This window comes from Macadamia integrifolia, chromosome 12, assembly GCF_013358625.1.
Source record: "Macadamia integrifolia cultivar HAES 741 chromosome 12, SCU_Mint_v3, whole genome shotgun sequence".
In the NCBI taxonomy this organism is placed as follows: Eukaryota; Viridiplantae; Streptophyta; class Magnoliopsida; order Proteales; family Proteaceae; genus Macadamia; species Macadamia integrifolia.
In genome coordinates this window covers 23142887-23163862 of record NC_056568.1, presented here as the reverse complement: position 1 = coordinate 23163862, position 20976 = coordinate 23142887, and the positions used below count along the sequence as shown (strand labels likewise).

At 39.2% G+C, this 20976-nt stretch overlaps 1 protein-coding gene across 3 annotated transcripts in view; it reads right to left on the bottom strand.

The window, feature by feature from the left end:
• LOC122057667 (ABC transporter C family member 3-like) overlaps nt 1–20976 on the bottom strand; it is a 33851-nt gene that overhangs the window by 7925 nt on the left and 4950 nt on the right. For all 3 annotated transcript variants that reach the window (XM_042619859.1, XM_042619860.1, XM_042619861.1), the window contains exon 3: nt 638–3212. In XM_042619859.1, the coding sequence (XP_042475793.1) occupies nt 638–3004 (2367 nt within the window). In that variant the 5' untranslated portion in view covers nt 3005–3212. The remainder of the gene's footprint in view (nt 1–637; nt 3213–20976) is intronic.

The window sequence follows — 20976 nt, the reverse complement described above, 5'->3', positions numbered from 1 at the left end:
ATCATGTATTTGTATGTCTCGTTTGTTTAAAGAACCATAACTTCATTCTTCTTATATCAATTTTAGAAATCCTAGAGGATGAAATAACCATATTAAAAGCTCAGTTACAAAGCAAAGATGATACAAGAATATATGAAGAACAAATTTGTAGATATGCCTCTGGCATACATAAAAGAAAAAATTGAACCTTTTGGGTTCAGAAGTATGTATACAGTTGGTACCGAAGAACAGATTATCCTTGATAATCTGTGGGACTAAACGGCCACCTTGCCTCAACGTCCAGAGCATAAAGACCTATTCTTTTGGAATATTACTGGAAAAACAAGCAGTATGAATCTAAGGCTACATAGTCTGATTGCCAGATGTACCGATCTAGATCTAGAGCTTTAGACTACTCTCTGGTTATATATCAGTCCACTACTCCTGACATAATACAGAGTTCAAGTATCGTAATCGCTCCCTAAGAAAGATCTTCGATCTTAACCTTCTTTTAGTCATCATTCTTCTTATATCAATTCTAAAATCAAACTCAGCTTATAGTAAAAAAAAAAAAAAATCTGATGTAAGCAATGAGATGTATAGCTTCATGCCAATTTCATTAAAGGAAGTTTTGGAAGTAGTGTAAAAAAGCAATTACCTTAAAAACATGAGTTCCTGTGTGAGCATCCACAGCACTAAAAGGATCATCAAGTAGATAAATATCAGCGTCATAGTATAAAGCACGTGCAATCTGGATTCTTTGCTTCTGCCCGCCACTCAGATTGATCCCCCTCTCCCCTATAATAGTATGGTCCCCAAAGGCAAATAATTCTAGGTCCTTCTTCAATGAACATGCTTCAAGGATCATCTCATACCTTTTATTGTCCATCTCCTTACCAAACAATATATTGTCTATTATCTTTCCACTCTGAATCCATGGTGATTGTGCAACATAGGCCATTGTTCCATTCAACTTAATGGCTCCTGATACCTTCGGCACTTCTCCCAACATGCATGAAAGTAGGCTTGACTTGCCTGAACCCACAGAACCACAAACAGCCACTCTCATACCATGATACACTCGGAAATTAAGATCTTTTAATGTGAGATTAGAGGAATGAAGCTCCCATGAGAAATTACCCTTGACTATCTCAATTGCAACCTCAACACTATCTTTTGGAAGCTTTTGTACTATATTTGGATGGTCATCAAGACGGAGGAATAAAATTATCCTGTCGAGGGAAACCTTAGTTTGAACCACCATAGAGATTGTATCTGGGAGATTATAAATAGGCCCTTGTAATATCTGAAATGTTGCCAATGCAGATAGTATCTTCCCCGAGTCTAACGGCATTCTCATAAGGATACAGAACCCAAAAGTAACCACAGATACAAACATGGGCGCAGACAAGTAGATAAAGGCAGTTATAGCGGATGTATAAAGTAACTTTTTTAACCATTTTGTTTCAAAATTCCTAAGCTCAATTATCTTAGCCAAGAACTTCATCTCCCAAGCCTGGAGCTTGAGAATTCTCATATTTCTCAAAACTTCAGATGTCACCTTCATCCTTTTATCCTTTGAATCCATTAATTCCCCCTGAAATTTCTCTTGTAGTTTTCCTAGCGGAATATTTACTAACATCAAAATCATTGTGGTAACAAAAGCTACAAGTGAAGCAAGCCCAAGTCTTGTATACAATATCAATAATGCTAAAACAACTTGAAGAGGCACCCTCCATATATCGTGCAAGTACCAACTGAAAAATCCAATCCTCTCAACATCAACAGTCATCAAATTAGTGGTCTCTCCACTTGTGTAGCTTTGCTTTGATTGGCTTGAAAGCCTGAGACCTTTCTCATAAATCATTGCGAACAAGGTAGCACGGACCCTAATTGCCATCTTTCGCAATTGAAACGACAAGTGTCTATCTGAAAGGCAACTTATAATCTTCGAGAAAAAGAAAATAAACACTAGTACATAGCCTTTGTTCTTTAGTTTGTAAGGGCTATTGAGATATTGAATAAAAGCAACAATAAGGTATGGTCCAACATAAGAAGCCAATGTGCATACAATGGAGAATAAAGCTGTCCATAGAATTTCCTTCCACATTGAGAGAATCAATGCTTTCACCAGCTTGAGTATGCTTACCTCACCACCATTACTACTGCCATTGCCATCATATTTAAGTTTATTTCTAAAACAAGTAAAGACTATATTAGCCCTATCACAATTGGCAAGCTCAGGAACATCTTCAAGGTCCAACGTTTTTTTATGCTTGGGTGCAAGCAAAGGACCCATCCAAGAGAAAGTAAAACTACTAAGAATATTGGCTTTTACATAAGGAGTTAAATTCTCTTCACCAACACTTGATCCTTTTCTACCATCACCATTGTTTTGAGTTGAACTAATTTTCAAAAGAGGATCCAAAAGATGGGAATCTTCATTGTCTTGCCCTTTGTCCACTAACCCAACATAACCAAAGAACAAACCAACAATAATGGATACAACATCATAGACCCATAACAAGAGTGGTAAGGACAAATATTTCCAATACAAGCCAAGATGTATTACAAAATAGGAACAAGACATTAAGAAGTAGTAGGCCCACCAAATCCTTAGTAAAAGAGGGTACCTGTTCTCACTTGTATGAGAAAATTGAATGTACAAGTAGGTAAAAATCACAAACCAAGAGAGTGTTCTGAATGCAAAATCCAATTGGGTAACAATCTTTAGATCAGACCAACCATGTCCATACCCAGAGAGAGAGTTTAACACGCATAGGAGAAGATCACAGAAAAACAGACTTACGGAAGATAAAAGAGTTGGCCAATAGTATAATATGTATGTATTTTTCAGCATTGGTTTTGATTTTTCAAGGGTAGGCATCATGTATCTCTTATAAGCCAAGGAAATGGACAAAAATAAAATCCAAATTAGGTGTGAAGCAGCAGAAAATCCGTGTAAGAAAATGATTGCAGAAGACTGTGAAAAGAATATCCTCTCCGATTGGTCAAAAGCATCCATGTTTACAAATTTTCTTTTCCTCTGTTTGCAAGCCTTGCTTATGCAGGTCCAATACAAATCCTATCACCTTTACCCCTTTTTGAATTGATGCAAACCCATTTGTAAAAATGTTGTGGGAACTCTATTATCTAAATACCGACCATTCTCATGTGTTCCAAAAATACAGACCAATACTGGAGTCCCAATATCACCCTTAGATTAGTTGAACCTGTTGAAAAAAAATACGAAGAACAGAAATTGTTTAAAAATAAATAAAGAGAAAGATAATTGATAATTTATTGTAAAAAAAAAAATGGAAGAAGCTGCAGTTATGTATGATATAGTCTATGTTCTAATTGTACTAAGAACACTAATAGAGAGGAAAAAAAATATAGTAATATCAGAGGAAATAAACCAATAAATATTTTAGAATTAACATGTTGGAGAAAAATGTAAGAAACGGCAAAGAAATTCACAACATAAGAACATCAAGTGATCTATTGCGTTAGATTTCTATTTCAAAATTAAAAACCTGAACTTCCAACATACTAAACCCATATACAAAGTTCAAAACAATGTCATAGCAATATCAGAAACATAATTATGAATAGAACTGTCAAATGTTAGACATATAGCAGCACCTCAGCAAGAAAAATTATGCCAAACCATTGATGGCAACTTGAAGATCATTGAATGATGGTGTTTGGGGGGGGTGGGGGGGAATGCTAGTGACACAACACTACAATTAACCACACTCAAGGTGATTTTATCTACAAATCAATAACCTGATGGAGTCATTTACTATGTTAAGTGACTCATTCCAATCCATCTCATAGAATCAACACAATTTCACTTCTTATATATGGCAAGCACATTTTTGAGGCACTAATAACACAACACTGCATCTAACCCCACTCAACCTGATTTTATCTATAAATCAATCACCGGTTACGTCATTCACCAAGTAAGTGACTCATTTCAATAAATTATTCATTATATACAATAACCACTCTTGAGGCGCCAGTTACACTTGCTAAATTATGACATAAATTCTGCAAGATACTATTAGAACTCTACTGCATGTGTATTTATCACTTAGCCCTTATAACAGGACTAATTTAAAGTCCATTCTATAACATCAGCAATAATGGAAGACCTGATGTAGAACAGATATGGATAAGTCACTTGACGTCCGTAGGCTCTAGATTGTCCGAATAAATTCTAACAGCAACCACAAATCATATGTTACTTCGGAACACAAGCATGCCACAAACAATAATGCAACAAAGTCAATTGAGGCTAAGAAAGCAGGTATGTAATAAAATAAAGCCAGCAAACTTAAGACCACTAAATATGGCATATTGGCATATCTATATTCTCAAGCACTAAACCAATCAGCCTGCGTGATAAAGCTTTTTTAGTAACTATGAAATAAAAACAGATAGTTCTCACATGTGAAATTTTTATAGTTTTGATAAAAATCTGAAAGAAATAGACCAACCTCTTTAGCCTCAATTGTGATTTAATGTGGTGAGCAACATTTGAGTCGAGAGTTCAAGACTTGGTGGAGACCTTGCTGCAAGTGCTTCCATGGTTAAGCCTCTTGCTATTCAAAACCTTGAACTCAACAACACACATCTTAATCCACACAAGATGTTAAAACTTTGGTTGTTTCAACCAAAAAAAGTTTACAGAACATGTGACCTTAAATTCTACGTAATGAGTGAAGTAGCCTTTTTTGTTTTAAATTCCTAAAGCACCATGAAATACAAGAGAAACATCTATATATATATATATATATACTTATATATATAAATTTCTCTTTTATCTCCCCTTTGTCATGTGAAGTACTATGCACACTTATTGTAAGTGAAAACTATTGGGTATTAATGACTCAAAGTCGCCCTCGCCCTTTAGGGCCTTTGAATATTTTGGTATGGACTTTGTTAACCTCACATAATATGTGAGGAACACTGCTCACATTTCCGATACAAACATGTTATATAGTCATTTGGCATTGGGAAATGTTAGAATTCTAGGGGCAATGTATCTAGTAGATTTTATGTAGATGTTAGGAACTTAGGATAAGGATTGTGAGTCCTTACCTAACATCCCATAATCATAATTCCTTCTTCTATTATAAATAAAGTTGGACCTTGTCACTCTTGACAAGCCGAATCATTCTCTTCTTTTTTTTCCCCGTCACCAATAGGGTCAACAGTCAACACCACAAGTTCTTGAGGCTCCAGCCTCACCAGTTGAGCATGGTAGACTAAACATGCTTTGATGTATTTCGCTCCATGCAAGACCAACAGACCCCACTCATCATTAACCATGTTCCACCTACATCCCTCAACAGCCGCCCACGTGGCCCTCGTCACTCACTGTCGACTATAGCGGCTTTGCCGCTCTACCACTTCTCCCGCCCCTAGCAACCCCTGTTCTCGTCACCATGGCATCTTCCCACCCTATGCCTCACGCTGCCAGGCCCCTTCGCCTGCGGTGGCCCCTGCAACCCTCAAGACACCTTTCCTACCTCTCGTCACGCTTTTACCACTATGGCCCCTTGCTGCCCTTCGGTGGCCCCTGCCAGCTATTGCTCCGCCACTGCTACCCTTGCTCGTCTCACCAGGCAACCCCTCTTGCGCCTGTCCCACCCGCTATCAGCGCCCCACCGTCTCCCTTGCTCGAGTATTTTGGTCTTATGTGCTTCTATGACACAGTATACCCCTCTTACATCCTTTTCAATTACTTAGCACCCATTATTTTATTGATATCTCCGACTCTATGGTTGAGAGTGACTCTAGCGCCACCTTGGGAGGTTCTGGGGGTAATGAGGTGAGTGTTGTGCTGGGACTCATGGCCATAAACCCATTCTCCAGCCGGGACCAAGCGAAATTGAATGGGCCTAACTACTTTACGTGGTCAAGGGCATGTCTACTGACTATCCGAGGTAACCATTTCTCGGGTTACTTAACTAGTGACACTCCTATGCCGACTGAGAGTACTGCCAAAAACATTTGGTTGGCCCGTGATGCACTTATCATGTCTTTCCTCCTTAACTCGATGGAACCTACTATTAGTTCAAGTTTTGTCTTGATGAATTCAATTATACAAATTAATTATGCCCAGACTAGTAATTATGCTCAAATTTAAGAGCTTCGCTACCAGGGTCACGAGACTTCTCAAAAAGAACTCTCTCTCTCTGCCTACTATGCCATTTTGAATGCTCTTTGGCAGCAAGTGGACTCTTATCACCCCGTCTCAATGGCTTGTACTTCTGATGCCACTGATTTTTAGAAAGAGTGGGAAATGGAACGTGTCTATGACTTTCTTATTGGGATGAATCCAGAATATAACCAAATTCACATTCAGATTCTCAATTGGGATACGTTCCCTACTTCACTTCAAGCCTACAATCTTCTTTAGCATGATGACCGACACCGTTCAGTCATCTAGCTACTTTTGTTCCTCCTCACTCTGCTCTAGCAACTACACCTACTAGTACGCACTCGTCTAAGTCTATGCATGTTGCACAAGAAACTGTTAAATGTGACTATTGTGGCCAGCCCTATCACATTTGCGAGACCTATTGGAAATTATATGGTTGCCCTAAAGGAGGGGGCCATGGTGGGAAACAAGCCTCTACATGCCACCAGGCCCATCTATTTGAGACTACTGACACCTCCATGCTTGGATCTACTACTTATGCACCAGCCTCACCCTTTAAAATGCAATTCTCCTCGAATCGATTACAAGCTCTACAGTGAAATGACATCTCAGCTTGAGACTCCATCTGCTACATCTAGCCCTGCCCCTACCTCCCACCTTGCTCGGTCAGGTATTTTTTATGTGTCTTCGGGTTCCAGTCCTTCATAGCTTTTTTATTCACTAGCCTCAAACCATATGACTAGTTCCTCAGACTTGTTCTATTCCTACCTTTCAGGTAAGGCACTTTCTATTTATCGTCTTACCGTTGAATTAAATTGTAGCGTCTCATTTTATTCCACTGTCTTTTTTAGGATTCGGTGATAGGAGCAACGATTTTGGCTATGGTAGGGTACAGGACGGGTTGTATTATCTGGATCCTGCCCGTACTACTAAACACACCAACATCCTGCGCATACTCTTCGGGCTAACTGTGTCCTTCAGCAAGTGCACCTTTGGCATCAAAATCTTAGCCCTCCCTCCTTTTGCTCAAGAAGTTTGACGTTTCCATCTTTAATAACGAATTGTAATCCACGTAATTTTCATTGTGAAACTTGTGAATTGGCTAAACATACAAAATCTATTATCCCCTTATTATAAGACCTGTTTTTCTGTTAGTCACTCAGATATGTGGGGATTTTCTCGCATTGTCACTTGGGATGGTTACCGTTGGTTTATTTCTTTTCTTGACAATTGCACCAACTTGACTTGGATTTATCTCCTCCGCATAAATCTGAGCCGTCTACCTGCTTTCACTCAATTCTAACATGAAACGGACCCATTTTGATGCCAACGTCCGGATCCTTCACAGTTACAATGGCACATAATACATTAATGCTAGTTTTGGCCAGTATCTTGATGACTAGGGTATCCTTATCCAGACCTATTGTGTTCAAACTCCAGAATAGAATGGTATTCCTAATCGGAAGAATCATCACCTTCTTGACATTACCCGTTCCCTTTTGTTCACCATGAATGTTCACAAATTTTATTGGGGAGATGTCCTCACTGCAGCCTAACTCATCAACAAGGTTCCCTCCAATGTTTTAGAATTCCACACCCCTATTAGCCGCTTCCCCAACCCTCCCTTGCCACTCACCTTCCCGCTCAGGTCTTTGGTTGTGTTTGTTATGCTCACAACTTTACTCCCTCGGGGTTGACACTTGCTCCGTGCACCTTTTGTTGTATCTTCCTTGGTTACTCTCTCTCTCTCTCTCTCAAAAGGGTTAGAAGTGCTACCATCCTCCCTCCCGACACCTCTTTGTTACCATAGACGAAACCTTCCATGAGTTTGAGACTTATTATATGTCATCTCTTGAGGGGGAGAATGTAATGTCAAAGCTTCCTCTAAGTCCTTTTGTTATCGACATTGTTCGTCTTCAGGTGGAGACGTCTCTCACATATAGTATTAAGGGGGAAGAATAACCTCAACATGGACTAGCTCGCATACTCTCGCCGGAAGAAACAACCTACGAATGACCCACCATGTCCATCAATGCTCCTAGATCCACCTCATTCATCTCAATCAGGTAATACGGATCCACCCATTGATATTAATGACACTGATGTTCTTATTGCTATTAGGAGGAGTTAAGGACTTACGTCATGTACTAAACATCCATTTCCAACTTTGTTTCCTATGAGTCCTTGTCTCCGTCCTATTGGGCCTTTGTTTCCTCATTGTCTTTTGATTCTATTCCACAGGGTTGGAAAGATACTATGATTGAGGAGATGCAGGCTCTGCGGAAGAACGGTACTTAGGAGCTTGTTCCCTATTCGAGAGGAAAGAAGCTAGTAGGATGCAAATAGGTTTTCAATGTGAAACATAAGGCTGATTGCACCACTGAGAGGTACAAGGCTAGGTTAGTTGCCAAGGGCTTCACTCAAACCTATGGCATCAACTATCAAGACACCTTTGCTCTAGTGGCCAAGATGAACTTAGCTTGTGCCTTGTTATCATACACTATCAATTTTGGGAGGATCTTCAACAGCTAGATGTGAAAAATGCCTTCCTAAATGGCAATTTTGAAGAAGAATTCTACACGAACATTTCCCCCAACTTTTGCAACATCATCAACCATAGGGAAAATATGCAGGTTACAAAATCTCTCTAATGTCTAAAACAGTCTCCACAAGCATAGTTTGGTCAGTTCCTCAAGGCTATGCAGAAATTTAGTTACAAACAAAGCAAGGTATCATACCCTATTTGTCAGGCATGAAGGTAGTAAGGTTACTACTCTCATAGTATATGTGGATGACGTTGTGGTGAGAGAAAATGATGATGCTGAAATTTCCGAAGTGAAAGCTCAATAGGGAAAGGATTTCGAAATAAAAGAGTTGGGACATCTCAGATACTTCCTAGGAATAGAAGTTGCCCAGTATGACAAAGACAACTTTATCTCCCAGAGGAAATATGTCCTAGACCTGCTTAACGGACTGACATGCTTGGGTGTAAACCAAAGGGCTCCCCTATCGAGGTCAACCATCATCTTAGCAGCAATGGTGGATTGGTGGTTATCCTACTGACAGAGAAAGTTATTAGAAACTCATTGGTAAACTGAAATATTTTTCCCACACTCGGCCTGACATTACGTATGCTGTAGGGATCATCAGTTGGTTCCTCCATGATCCACATCTCCTCATCTTGAGGAAATATATCGGATCCTAAGATACTTAAAATCTGCTCCTAGAAAGGGAATGTTTTCTCCAACAATGGCAGTATCATTCTCGGAGCCTTTAAAAATGCTGACTGGGCTGGTTCAATTGATGATCGGCATTCGACCTCTGGATAGTACACTTTCCGTGGTGGTAATCTAGTTACCCACAACAACTCAACCTTATCTTCTAACTAAATGGGGGCAGCTGCATGGATCTAATCAAAGACAGAAAAGGGAAAGAAAAAAAAAATCACCTAAATGGGGTCGTCTACATGGATTCTTGCCCTCCAATTGGATATTTGGATCTATACGAGGTCATTCTTAGGACAAGACATAAACTATGTATGACTTTCCTCATTACTTCTCCTATGATCATTTTAGGCCCGCTCCTAGCTCTTTTAGCTCCTTCAATCCTAATCACATCACTCCTCCTTATTGGTGCATCCCCAGGCTTCCGTTGAACATGGCCATACCACCTCAAACAACTTTCTCAGACCTTATCATAAATCAAGGAAACTCCCAAATTATCTCTAATAAGCTATTCCTTACTTTATCCTTCCTAGTTTTGCCGCACATCCATCTGAGCACCTCAGCTTTGCTACACATAGCTTATCAATATGACACTTCTCAACTGCCTAGCATTTTGCCTCATACATCTAACGATTGTCTTATAGATATAGAACTTTCCTTTAATATTTAAAGGAATATGTCAGCCACACAACACCCCGGATGCACCTCACAACTTCATCCATCCCACTTTAATCCGCTGTGAAACATAATCCTCTATATCACCTTCTTTATTTATGATTGACCCCAGATACTTAAAATTACCACTTCGTCGTACCTCTCTCCTCAATCTTAACCATTTTATTATCTATCATAGTGTGACTAAAGTTACACATCATATACTCCGTTTTCAGTCTACTTAACTTAAAACCTCTTGATTCCAAGGTTAATCTCCATAACTCCAGCTTAGTGTTAATATTAGTTTTTGTCTCGTCCACAAAAACAATATCATCAACAAAGAGCATACACCATGGAACCTCATCTTAAATGTTCCTAGTTAAATTATCCATGATAAGCACAAACAAATAAGGTTTAAAGCAGATCCTTGATGTAGCCCAATTGTCATTGGGAATTCACTACTTTCCCTCACACGGTTCTCACTCTAGTCACTGCGTTCTCATACATATCTTCAATTACTTCTAAATATTTACTTGTACCCTTCTCTCCTCTAGTACATGCCAAATTAATTCTCTAGGAACTCTGTAATAAGCTTTATAGTTCAATAAAGACCATATGGAGATCATTCTTACATGCTCCACATCTTTCCATGAGCCTCTTGAGTAAATAAATAGCTTATGTCGTGACCTAACTGTTGTTTTATGGTTGTCTTTGTTCGCAACTCGGCCACGTGGCGAAGATGATGTGGCCAGTTTGGGTGACATGGATGAAAATGATGACATGACAGTGTTTAGTGTCACCGATGAGATAACAGAACTACTTGGTATGCATGGAATGGTTTGATACATCCTTCGTATGTGGTGCGGGTTTCTGGGTCAAAACTGGCAAAATTGGCCTATTTACGATCGGGGGTATTTTTGGCAGTGAAAATGACATTTTTAGAAGATCGTTTCTTCATAAAAAATATAGATTGTAATTTATCTAGTCCAGTGCATCTAATTTTGTCACATTCCAATACCGTATGAAGAAGTTACGGCATTTGTGGCAGTCAAAGGTAGTTTCGGCATTGAAGATGAATTTTTTAAAGGAAGTGTTCTCCATGTAACAATACGACAAAAATTCAATCTTTCCAACGGTTCTGATTTCATTGCGTTCCGATTCCGTATGAGAAAGATACGTCATTGGAAAGGTCTAGGGGGCATTTTGGTTTTTTTACATGGATGAGTCAGATGATTGAGTCTTCTGGAAAGTCGTAGAGCGTCCAGTTACGGTTCCAACACACTTCGTTTCATCTCGATCGGATATCGTATGAAAATGTTATAAGTGTTTCCGTAAAGCCGGTTCGAAAATCCAAACCGAAAATCAATCAGTTGCTCTCGGTGTTGAGTGGATTTTTCGGAATTTATTTTTGAAATTTTAAGGGCTTTTGTGTAATTTCAAGATTCTGAAGGTCTGAGTTGCAGGGGGTCTTTAAGCACTGAAATATATGGAGGCAGGGGCTTTATTGTAATAAAGAGGATTAAAGGAAAGTGAAATGGATGGTCCAGATTCAACCACGTAGGCTTGATGCCTATCCAAAGGTTGTTGAGATTTTGCGCTGACATGGACGAGATAGATGCTTGCGCGTAGGATTTGATTGGTTAGGTGGATAATCCTTGATGCACTGGCGCTACACCATATCAAGGTATGTTGTGGTGTTTCGCGCGTGCATAGAAGGTTTACAAAAAAGATTCCGATCTTAAGTATCTCATGAGATCTGATTAAAGCCATCATGGAGGATTCGGATCCAACGGTCGATAAACCTTTTACATTTGTGAGTGGAAGACAAGCTCCCTTAAAATCCGGAAAAGCAACCAATCAAAGATCGACAACCAAAAGTGCATGCTGACCGTTGATGTCAGCATGACATCATTAGTTGACTATCTTATTCAAATCTTGTGGTTGAGATTTACTATCGTTATTTTAATCAGACGGTCTAGATTAAGAGATTCTCCTTGATGAGATCTACGGCCAGATTTGCGCCCCTGTTGCACGCGCCGTCGGTGTAGCCTACGCCACTCCTACGAAGATTCCATTTCATGCTGTCTCATTGCTCCAACTTCAAATGGTCATATCTCCCTCATTTTAACTCGGATTTGGGTGAACCCAGTTGGAGCTTCTTCGTTTTTTCAAGCCCTACACCATGGAAGCAAGAAAAATGAGTTTTGAGCGAAAGAAGGCTACGGTTTTGGCAGGAGAAGCTTCCCCTTCTTTGTTGGTCCTTGAATGAATATGAATACTTGATGATAAATGTTCTTAGGCCATTAAAGGAGGTAAAAGAGGTGGTTAAGGTGTGTTAATGATATATTAACTCAAAGCCAAGGAGGAAGAGAAGAAAGCAAGGATGTGTTTGCTTTGAAGAGCAAGAAGCCAAGGAGAGAGAAGGTGTAGGCACCAAACTTGTCAATACAAGTTTCCAGTCATCCCAGGCAATCGGTTGTGAGATTCTCTAACCTTTGATTTACATTATATGCATGTATGTATGTTAGGGTTAGTTGTGGATGAATGTATACATGCTAGGTTAATTGTGGATGAACTGTAAGCATGCTAGCTAGTTGTGGATGTATATGCTAGGCAGAGCTTTACTGTAGGGCATTGATATAAGCCCAATTTAATTGTATTCTTTATTGAGTGCTTAGTTGGTGCTAAGCATTGGGAGTGGGTGCTCCCGTGTAGTGGGTGCTACACATTGTATCGGCACGAGTGCCATCTCAGCTTCGGCATGAGAAGATTGGGTGTGGGTGCTCCCGACTGTGGGTGCAGTCAAAAGTAGTGTATTGAGTAGGTACGAAGCCTTTACAGGCACTACTCCGGGTATGTAGGCAAATTGCCGAACCTCGTAAAAACCCTGTGTTGTGGGTGCTTGTGGTTTGCATTTTATATTGAAGTGCGTGAAATGTGGAATGGGTGTGCACACTTGGAAGTGCCTATGAGAGGCTGAGTGTGCATACGACTGTGTGCAAACAGGGACAAGTATATCAGGTTTTTCTTGGCCAGATATCGGACAGGTTTTTGGGAATCGGAATTGGACTCACTGATTCACCCCCCTCTCAGTGACTACCGAGTTACAACACTAACTGCATAAAACCAAATTGGTTCTCCAAGATAGTAGTTTCTCTTCTCATGTGGGCTTCGATAAACTTCTCGCATAATTTTATAATACAACTCCTAGTTTTATGCTTGCCTATATAGTTATTGCAAATCTAAATATCACCTTTATTTTGTAGATCATAACTACGATGCTTCTCCAATCATCTAGCATTTTCGTTGTGTACAAAATCTTGTTAAAAAGGTTTGTTAACCAAGGTAGCCCACATAGTCCCAAGTTCTTCCACAACTCTATTGGGGCCTCATTAGAGGTCCTCATATTTAGACTCGAGATAGAAATCCTCATATTTCTTCACCCTTGCTATCTCCACAATCATCTTAACTTTGTTTCTAGCAACATTCTCTTTTTATCTTCTGCCTCTATAGTATTTTGCCATGGTTACCTGAAGGAGTAAAAAGCAATCAGTGGTTTCTAGATCAGCATTAAGGCTAAATATTGAGTGATGGCTCAAGGTGTCTGTGAGCTTATCTGGCTTAGGGTATTACTTAGTGATCTCAGGATAACTACTTATGCCTCTCTACTATGGCAACAATAACTACTTATGCCTCTCTGCTATGGCAACAAGGCCACCATTAGTATAGTTCACAACTTGGTTCGGTATGGTCGGAAAAAGCAAATTGAGATTGATAGGCCTTTCATCAAATAGAAGCTTGAACATGGTTCCATTTGTATTCCTTATGTCACCTCGGAAAATCAGTTAGTTGATGTGTTTACAAAGGTATTGCATAAAAAAGTTTTTCAACCCATTATTTGTAAGTTGGTCATGAATGAAGAGATCTCCTTTTATAGATGGCGGACACCAAATTTTAACAAATTGTGGTTGAGGGATGCTGATGGGCCTTGATAGAGATGGCATTGAATAGGCATCCAACCAACCGAGCATGACAGCTGAACAGCCTCAAGATAAGGTGTTCTTTTCTAAAAGAAGGTACACCTAATAAGCTGTGGGGTTTGTGTCAGAAACTGATAAGCTTCAACCGAAAGTTATCTTGTCTGTAGTCCAGGTGTATGACTAAAATTAAGCCATGAAAAGATTCTCTGGCATTCCACGTGGGAGGACCCACTATTTTCCAGAAGAGTCTTAGTGAGGTGAATTATTAAAGTGTCCACCCGTGACACTCACTATAATATGCTTATAGTGCTGCATGACGCATGCCAAGACGTCAGTCTGACTAAAGTGGCACTAGGTGTGGATGCTTGACACCTGGCAAGAATCAGAATAGCGTGTCTGATTAGCACGGCACTGGGTCATGGTGCAGTGAGACCTCTTGTCCCTCCCGAGTTTGTTTATTTTTTTTTTTTTTTTTTTTTTTTAAGGGGCCTCAATATTCAGGCCGTTGAGCGCATTGACTACCATCATCCGAAAGAGGAAGAGTGGAGGAGGAGGATGAGGATGGTGCAAGGTCATCGGACTGAAGATTAAACCCGAGAGCTGTGAGAATGCACTCCTGGATCTGCTCATCAGATAAATACGGAAGACGACGCCGAGCAGCTTGAAACATGTTATAAAAAGGCATCTGGGCTGCCGTTGAAGAAGGTCCAAGAGGCAGATCGGCACCAATGCCTCGTTTAGGCACAAAACGGGAACCAGTTAATGGTGAAATATCAAATTTTTCCCACCATTTAACAGATAAATGTCGCTCCAAATGGGGAACATAGTTCCATTCTTCGAACTCATCTGCAGTCATCTGATACTTCCACTGAAGGATCCAGGGTACTTCGTATAAGATAAAAAATTGAACGAAGAGAGCCCGAGCATCCAGAGGTTGATTGAAGTCTTTAAACTTGGTAACAAACTGCTGAAGAGCTGCAGGAAGGAAGTCAACTGAAGGTGGTCCCCAAGTGAAGAACCATTGGAGGAACCAATTTGGCACACCTAATAAGGTATGTTGAAGTCAAAACTTCACAAACCAGGAATGGGTCTCATGATCGTTCTAATATAAGAAGATCATGTCCCAGGCTTTAACATAATCGGCATAATCATAAGACCTGAGTTTAAGGTCGATGACATCATGAAATTCGCGTTTGAATGAGGGTGAAGATCCCCATTCGCAATTACGAATAATGTTTATTATATTGAGCTTAGAATAAGCCCGAACATGTGCAGATCTATAATTGTGCTGAATTTGAGCACTTTGAGTTTCTTTAAGGATTCTTTCATAGAAAAAAAGAGTTTTATCACCAGTGGATGGATGAAGGTGATCACGGAGATAAATAGTGGTACTTTCGGATGGAGTGTGGCGAAGATGGATGGTTTCGATGGGAATGACTGGGATAAAGTTTGTTACTATGAAAGGAGAGTTATTAATAGCCTTTAAGGTTGAGGCAGGTGATGGAGGCTATGATGATATAGGAGAGGGATGTTCTTGAAGTTGCCTAGAGGATGTTGAGGCAACATCTTTATTTGGAGAGACAGGGACAATAGTCTTTTGCTTAGGAGCCCTGCAAAAATTCTCGAGTTAAAAAGTCAGGTAGACTATTAGTATTACCTTTAATAAATTCCATACTAAAATCAAAAACAGAGAGTAGCGACTGCCATCGAGCAAAGATTTGTTTTGAAGCGAGGTTCTTAACATCTTTCTCAAGGACGTCTTTAGCCGCTTTACAGTAGACACGAACTAAAAAATGTTGATTAAGAATATCACTTTCAAATTTGGTTATACACAAAACTAGTGAAAGAATCTCCTTTTTTATTGTTGAGTATTTTTGTTGAGTGGGATTCCAAGTACCAGAAGTAAAACGTGAAAGATTAGGACACCTTTGCTTCAAGATACCACCGTATCCGAATTCGGATGCATCGGTCTCAATAATTTTGAAACAATCGGGTCGTGCTAAACTTAAGCACAGGAATGTTTTAGCTTTAAGCTTGATTTTGCGGATAGAATTAGTATGTACAGTTGTCCATGGTTCAGGCTGTTGTTTAAGCCTATTAAACAAAGGTTTGGCGTCCTGTGCTAAGTCTTTATAAAACTCAGCAATATAATTTAGGCTACCAAGAAACCTTTGGAGTTGAGTCTTGTCTGTTTTTCATCAGGAAATTTATCTGCAAACTGAATAGCTCGTTCTATGGGAATGATTGATCCAAAAGAGATGTAATGTCCCAAGAACCAAACTTTACTTTGAAATAAACGTATTTTCTTAGCAGAAACAAGAAGTCCTGCTTGACGAATAACAAAAAAGAAAAGATTTAAGTGTTTCCAATGTTGAGTAATGTCCTGAGAATAGGGACAAGAGGTCTCACTGCACCATGAACCAATGCCGTGCTAATCAGACATGTTATTCTGATTCTTGCCAGGTGTCAAGCATCCACACCTAGTGCCACTTTAGTCAGACTGACGTCTTGGCATGCGTCACACAGCACTATAAGCGTATTATAGTGAGTGTCACGGGTCCTCCCACGTGGCGTGCCAGAGAATCTTTTCGTGGCTTAATTTTAGTCACACACCTGGACTACAGACAATATAACTTTCGGCCGAAGCTTAACAGTTTCTAACACAAACCCCACACCTTATTAGGTGTACCTTCTTTCAGAAAAGAACACCTTATCTTGAGGTTGTTCAGCTGTCATGCTCGGTTGGTTGGATGTCTATTCAACGCCATCTCTATCAAGGCCCATCAGCATCCCTCAACCACAATTTGTTAAAATTTGGTGTCCGTCGTCCATAAAATGAGATCTCTTCATTCTATGAGGACACCATGAAAAATATTAGAAAAGTAGAGTTTTAGAGAGTGTAAAAAGAGTGTTCTGTAAGTTTTTCTGAGTGTTCTAAAAATATTCTAAGTGTTGTCCACCAGTGTTCGTGTTCGAATCTGTAAATTGAAGTTTCTCATGTAAATTTGTCTTCTTTACTTTTAAGTTCATGTATTATGTTTGCTATTAGAAAATTAAAAGAAGAGCTTGTTTTATTAGACAATTTGATTAATATTTCTTTTGATTACATTGATTTTTATCTTTATCTTGTCACTGTATATCCTAGCAACTACGCTAAAGAACTTCATAAACGCGAAATCACTGAGTTGGCTAATTTGCAGTCTAAGAAAAGGTAGCTTCTCAGCCTGATACCTTCCTTCGCAGTTTAAGTCCGACTCTCCTGTGAAATTGGTATCAGAGCCAAGTTTGAACAGGTGTCAAAGTCGTAAGGACCATTAAGTTGGTAGTGTTTCACCCTTTGTCATATAGACCTACACCCAAGTTGTGCCGACCCACACCCAAGTCGTACTCAGCCGTGTTGCCACAGATAGGCGTTTGAAGGCGAAATAGTATTGACAGTAGGCAGGATTGACAATAGGATATATTGACCGAAACCCTTATTGACTCGAACCTCTAAGACTATAGCTTCATACTTTCGCTCCAGCTCAAGGAGATCCTCTTCTTCTGAAGCTAGCACCTCCGGAAGGACTAATAACACAGTCCACAATTCCAAAGAAATGGTTTTTCATAATCTTAAAGTTGCTATTAACAATTATACCATTCCCAAAATACCTGAATCCGAGGTATATCATAAAGGCACTTTCACATTTCATAGTGACTATGTTATTAAGACATGCGAAAGCACTCATACTCTTGCTTCTGATCAAGAGCAAATTCAACTTTTGATCAGCTCTCAGATTCAGAGGCATAGAGAGCGTGGATTTAAGTTCATCCACATCGGCTTAGTTCAGGTTGCCTTGAAACACTTAACTCTTCCAGGGTTAAATAGTGCGGTTTTTGTTGCCATTAGAGATGCGAGAATGAATAATTTTAATGAATCTCTAATGGGTGTTGTTGAAACCAGCCTCTACGAAGGACCCTTCTATTTTCAAAGTAGATCAAACTACCCATATCCCTCGCAGATCCAAATATATTAAATGGTGTTGTTATTACCCTAAGAACTTTTGGATACGATATTCTTCCAGGAACTCAGAATATTGCAGTAATTTATCGTATCTATTACAAGGCAATGACCACTTGCGCACCAAATGCTAAGGCTATAGATCCAAAGGGTCAAACCGTCTGTTTTCAGGCCAATTCTGAAAGATCTCAAGTTTTTGTGCCCTGATGTATCAGATGGTCAGAAGTTAATCTTCCTAACTCTTGGACCTTAACCTCTGTGGCTCAACCTCAGCCACCCATGAGAACCTCTCCATCATGCATTACTCATCCTTCTGGTGATGTTGAAATCACTTTCGATCGTAGATCTAATGATTCAAGAAGATCTACCTCTTCTGTAATTTCTTCTTCTTCTGAATATCCTTTGTTTCAAGCACCTTCTCATGCTTCCACCTCTAGAGTTCAGAATGAGAATTATGATGAAATTATAAATCTTCAGGGTACGAATCATACACCTTTCCAGGTTAATCAACATGTTTACGGTCCTCTGCAAAGAGAACAATCACAGGCTCAATTCCAGCCTCCGTTTACTCCAATTAATAGGGAAACTGGGTCTTCTTCTCCAACCCCTTCTGATATGTAAGCCCCTTCAGGGATAATGATGCTTCATATCACTGAAGAACCCAAATTCCAAATTAATAAGAAATTTCTAATCCAAGAATACAGATCCACTAAGAACGAAGGAAAAAGAAAACTATTTGAAGAACATTACCCTTCTGATTCTGAGCGGCAGGAGCTTCATGAAAAATGGGTTTCTCATATGGAAACTCATCAAATAAATCTTCCTTTCTTTCAGTGATTAAAAATTTATCTTCTCAATAAATCCTCTAACCCTCATCAGGTTAATGAGATCAAGAAGGTAACAACCACTTATGTTTCTAAATAAGGAATAGAAATTGAATCTGTTCACCCTCCATTTCAAGCCTTAAAAATTGTAGGCAATAAGATGATTGTTCCTCTTAAAACTTCAAGCCATACCTCTTCTCCTCTGATTGAATTTCATCTTAGTCAAGTTGAACAAAATAACTTTACTAATTTATGTCTTCAGTCTATTGGAAACCAAACTGAGCGTATTGAGATGATAGTAGACTCATTAAAAGCCTCTACTCCGTCTACTTCTCATGCTAAAATCGAGCACATTTGGCCAACTTTTGCTTCTCAACCTAGAAGCAAGCCAAAAGAATCTGCTTCTCAACCAAGAAGCAACCAGTCTAACTAATTTAAACCTCCTCCAACCTTAGATATCCCAAAGAAGAAAATTGAGAAAACTGAGTCTAACATTCTTGATGAGATTGTTACCCGACTCCAAAAAATCCAGGTATCTAAAGGAAAATTAGAAGACAGCCAGGCCCTAATTCTCTCTTGCTGAATCTAAAGGAAAATTAGAAGACAGCCAGGCCCTAATTCTTTCTCTGCCAATTCTATTTCAGAACTGGGTCATGGTACAATGTATTTAGTAGATTCTATGTGTAGATGTTAGGATACGGATTGGGACTCATCCTTACCAGACATCTCATAATTGTAATTCCTATTATAAATAAAGTTGACCTCTGCCACTCTAGACAAACCGAACCATTCTCTCATAATTCAACTTGAATCACATAAAATAGGGGGATGACCGACAACTAATTGGCTATGTGACTCACATTTATGTGAGAGTACAATTTGTATTAGTGTAGCTGGTCCTAGGTTTAACCAAGAGAGGAGGGGTAATTGAAATAGAGCACCAGAAACTATTCTCTAAGGGGACAAATTTTGCTATTAGAAGAGTTAGGTCTCAGATGTTGAACCCAACTTTAGCTACTTTGATTCAGCATCTTATCTCACCTTATTCTATTGTTCATAAACAGAATGGAATATAGAAGGATTGGAAACTAATAACTACTTCCATTTTAAAGTCCTCGATGTTGTTTTCCAAAAAAAATAGTGGCTTCTTAATAGTGGACATGCTTGGCACCCACCAAGGATATCAACCCCATCATATATCATTGGATCCTTTTCCTTCACTCAACTAGGCATGTCAAATGGTCGGTTTGGTCCACAGTTCCGGTCTAGGAATGAGGGAGACCAAAACCAAACTTTCAAGGAGCTTCAATTTTCTGTCGTTTTCAATTTTGGTCCGGTACGGTTTCGATTTATTTTGGTTTTTCAATATCAGGTTAATACCACTTTAGATCGATTTATTTTCGGGATTGAACCACAACGAAGTATTACACTCATAACCTAGAGTGAGGAAATATTCAGTACAAACACTTTCAATCATCTTCCCTATGTTACACAAGTAAGCAACTAGGGATAGAAAATTGATTTGATGTGTCAATATTATAAATTGTAAGGGAAAGATAACTAATATTGAAATCAATAGATAAAGAGAGTTTGTAGCAAAATCATTGTGACAAACAAATCATTGTTTATCATTAAAAGAGAGATATAATTAATATTGAAACCAATGGATAACTAATTACTAAGAAGATAACTAATATTGCAATCGCAAAACTAACCCTACTATCAAATCATTCATTTAATTGCCCAACTAATTTTGTGTACTGAACAAGGAGATCAATGGAAGCATTGTGATGCAGTAGCACTCCGATGGATCAACCCAAACCCGCTCCAGAACCCGGACCAAGACCCAGATCCAATTTGGGTTCCAAGTTTCATAGAATACTCTAGGATTTTATTTTTATTTGAGAATATTTGTTTCCTATTTGAGTCCGTATTTGCTCCTAATTATCTTAGCCTAGGTGTAGGAGATTTTATTTCTATCCTAGTCTTTGATTTTAATTAGAAGGTTTTAATTTTATTTTATTATAAATTATGCATGTAATTCATGAGAAAATTAGTTGATTATTGAAGAAAAAAAAAAATGATTGTGAAACCCCCCCTACGTGGCTGTCTTCTTCCCTCTCTTCTTCTTCCTCTTCCC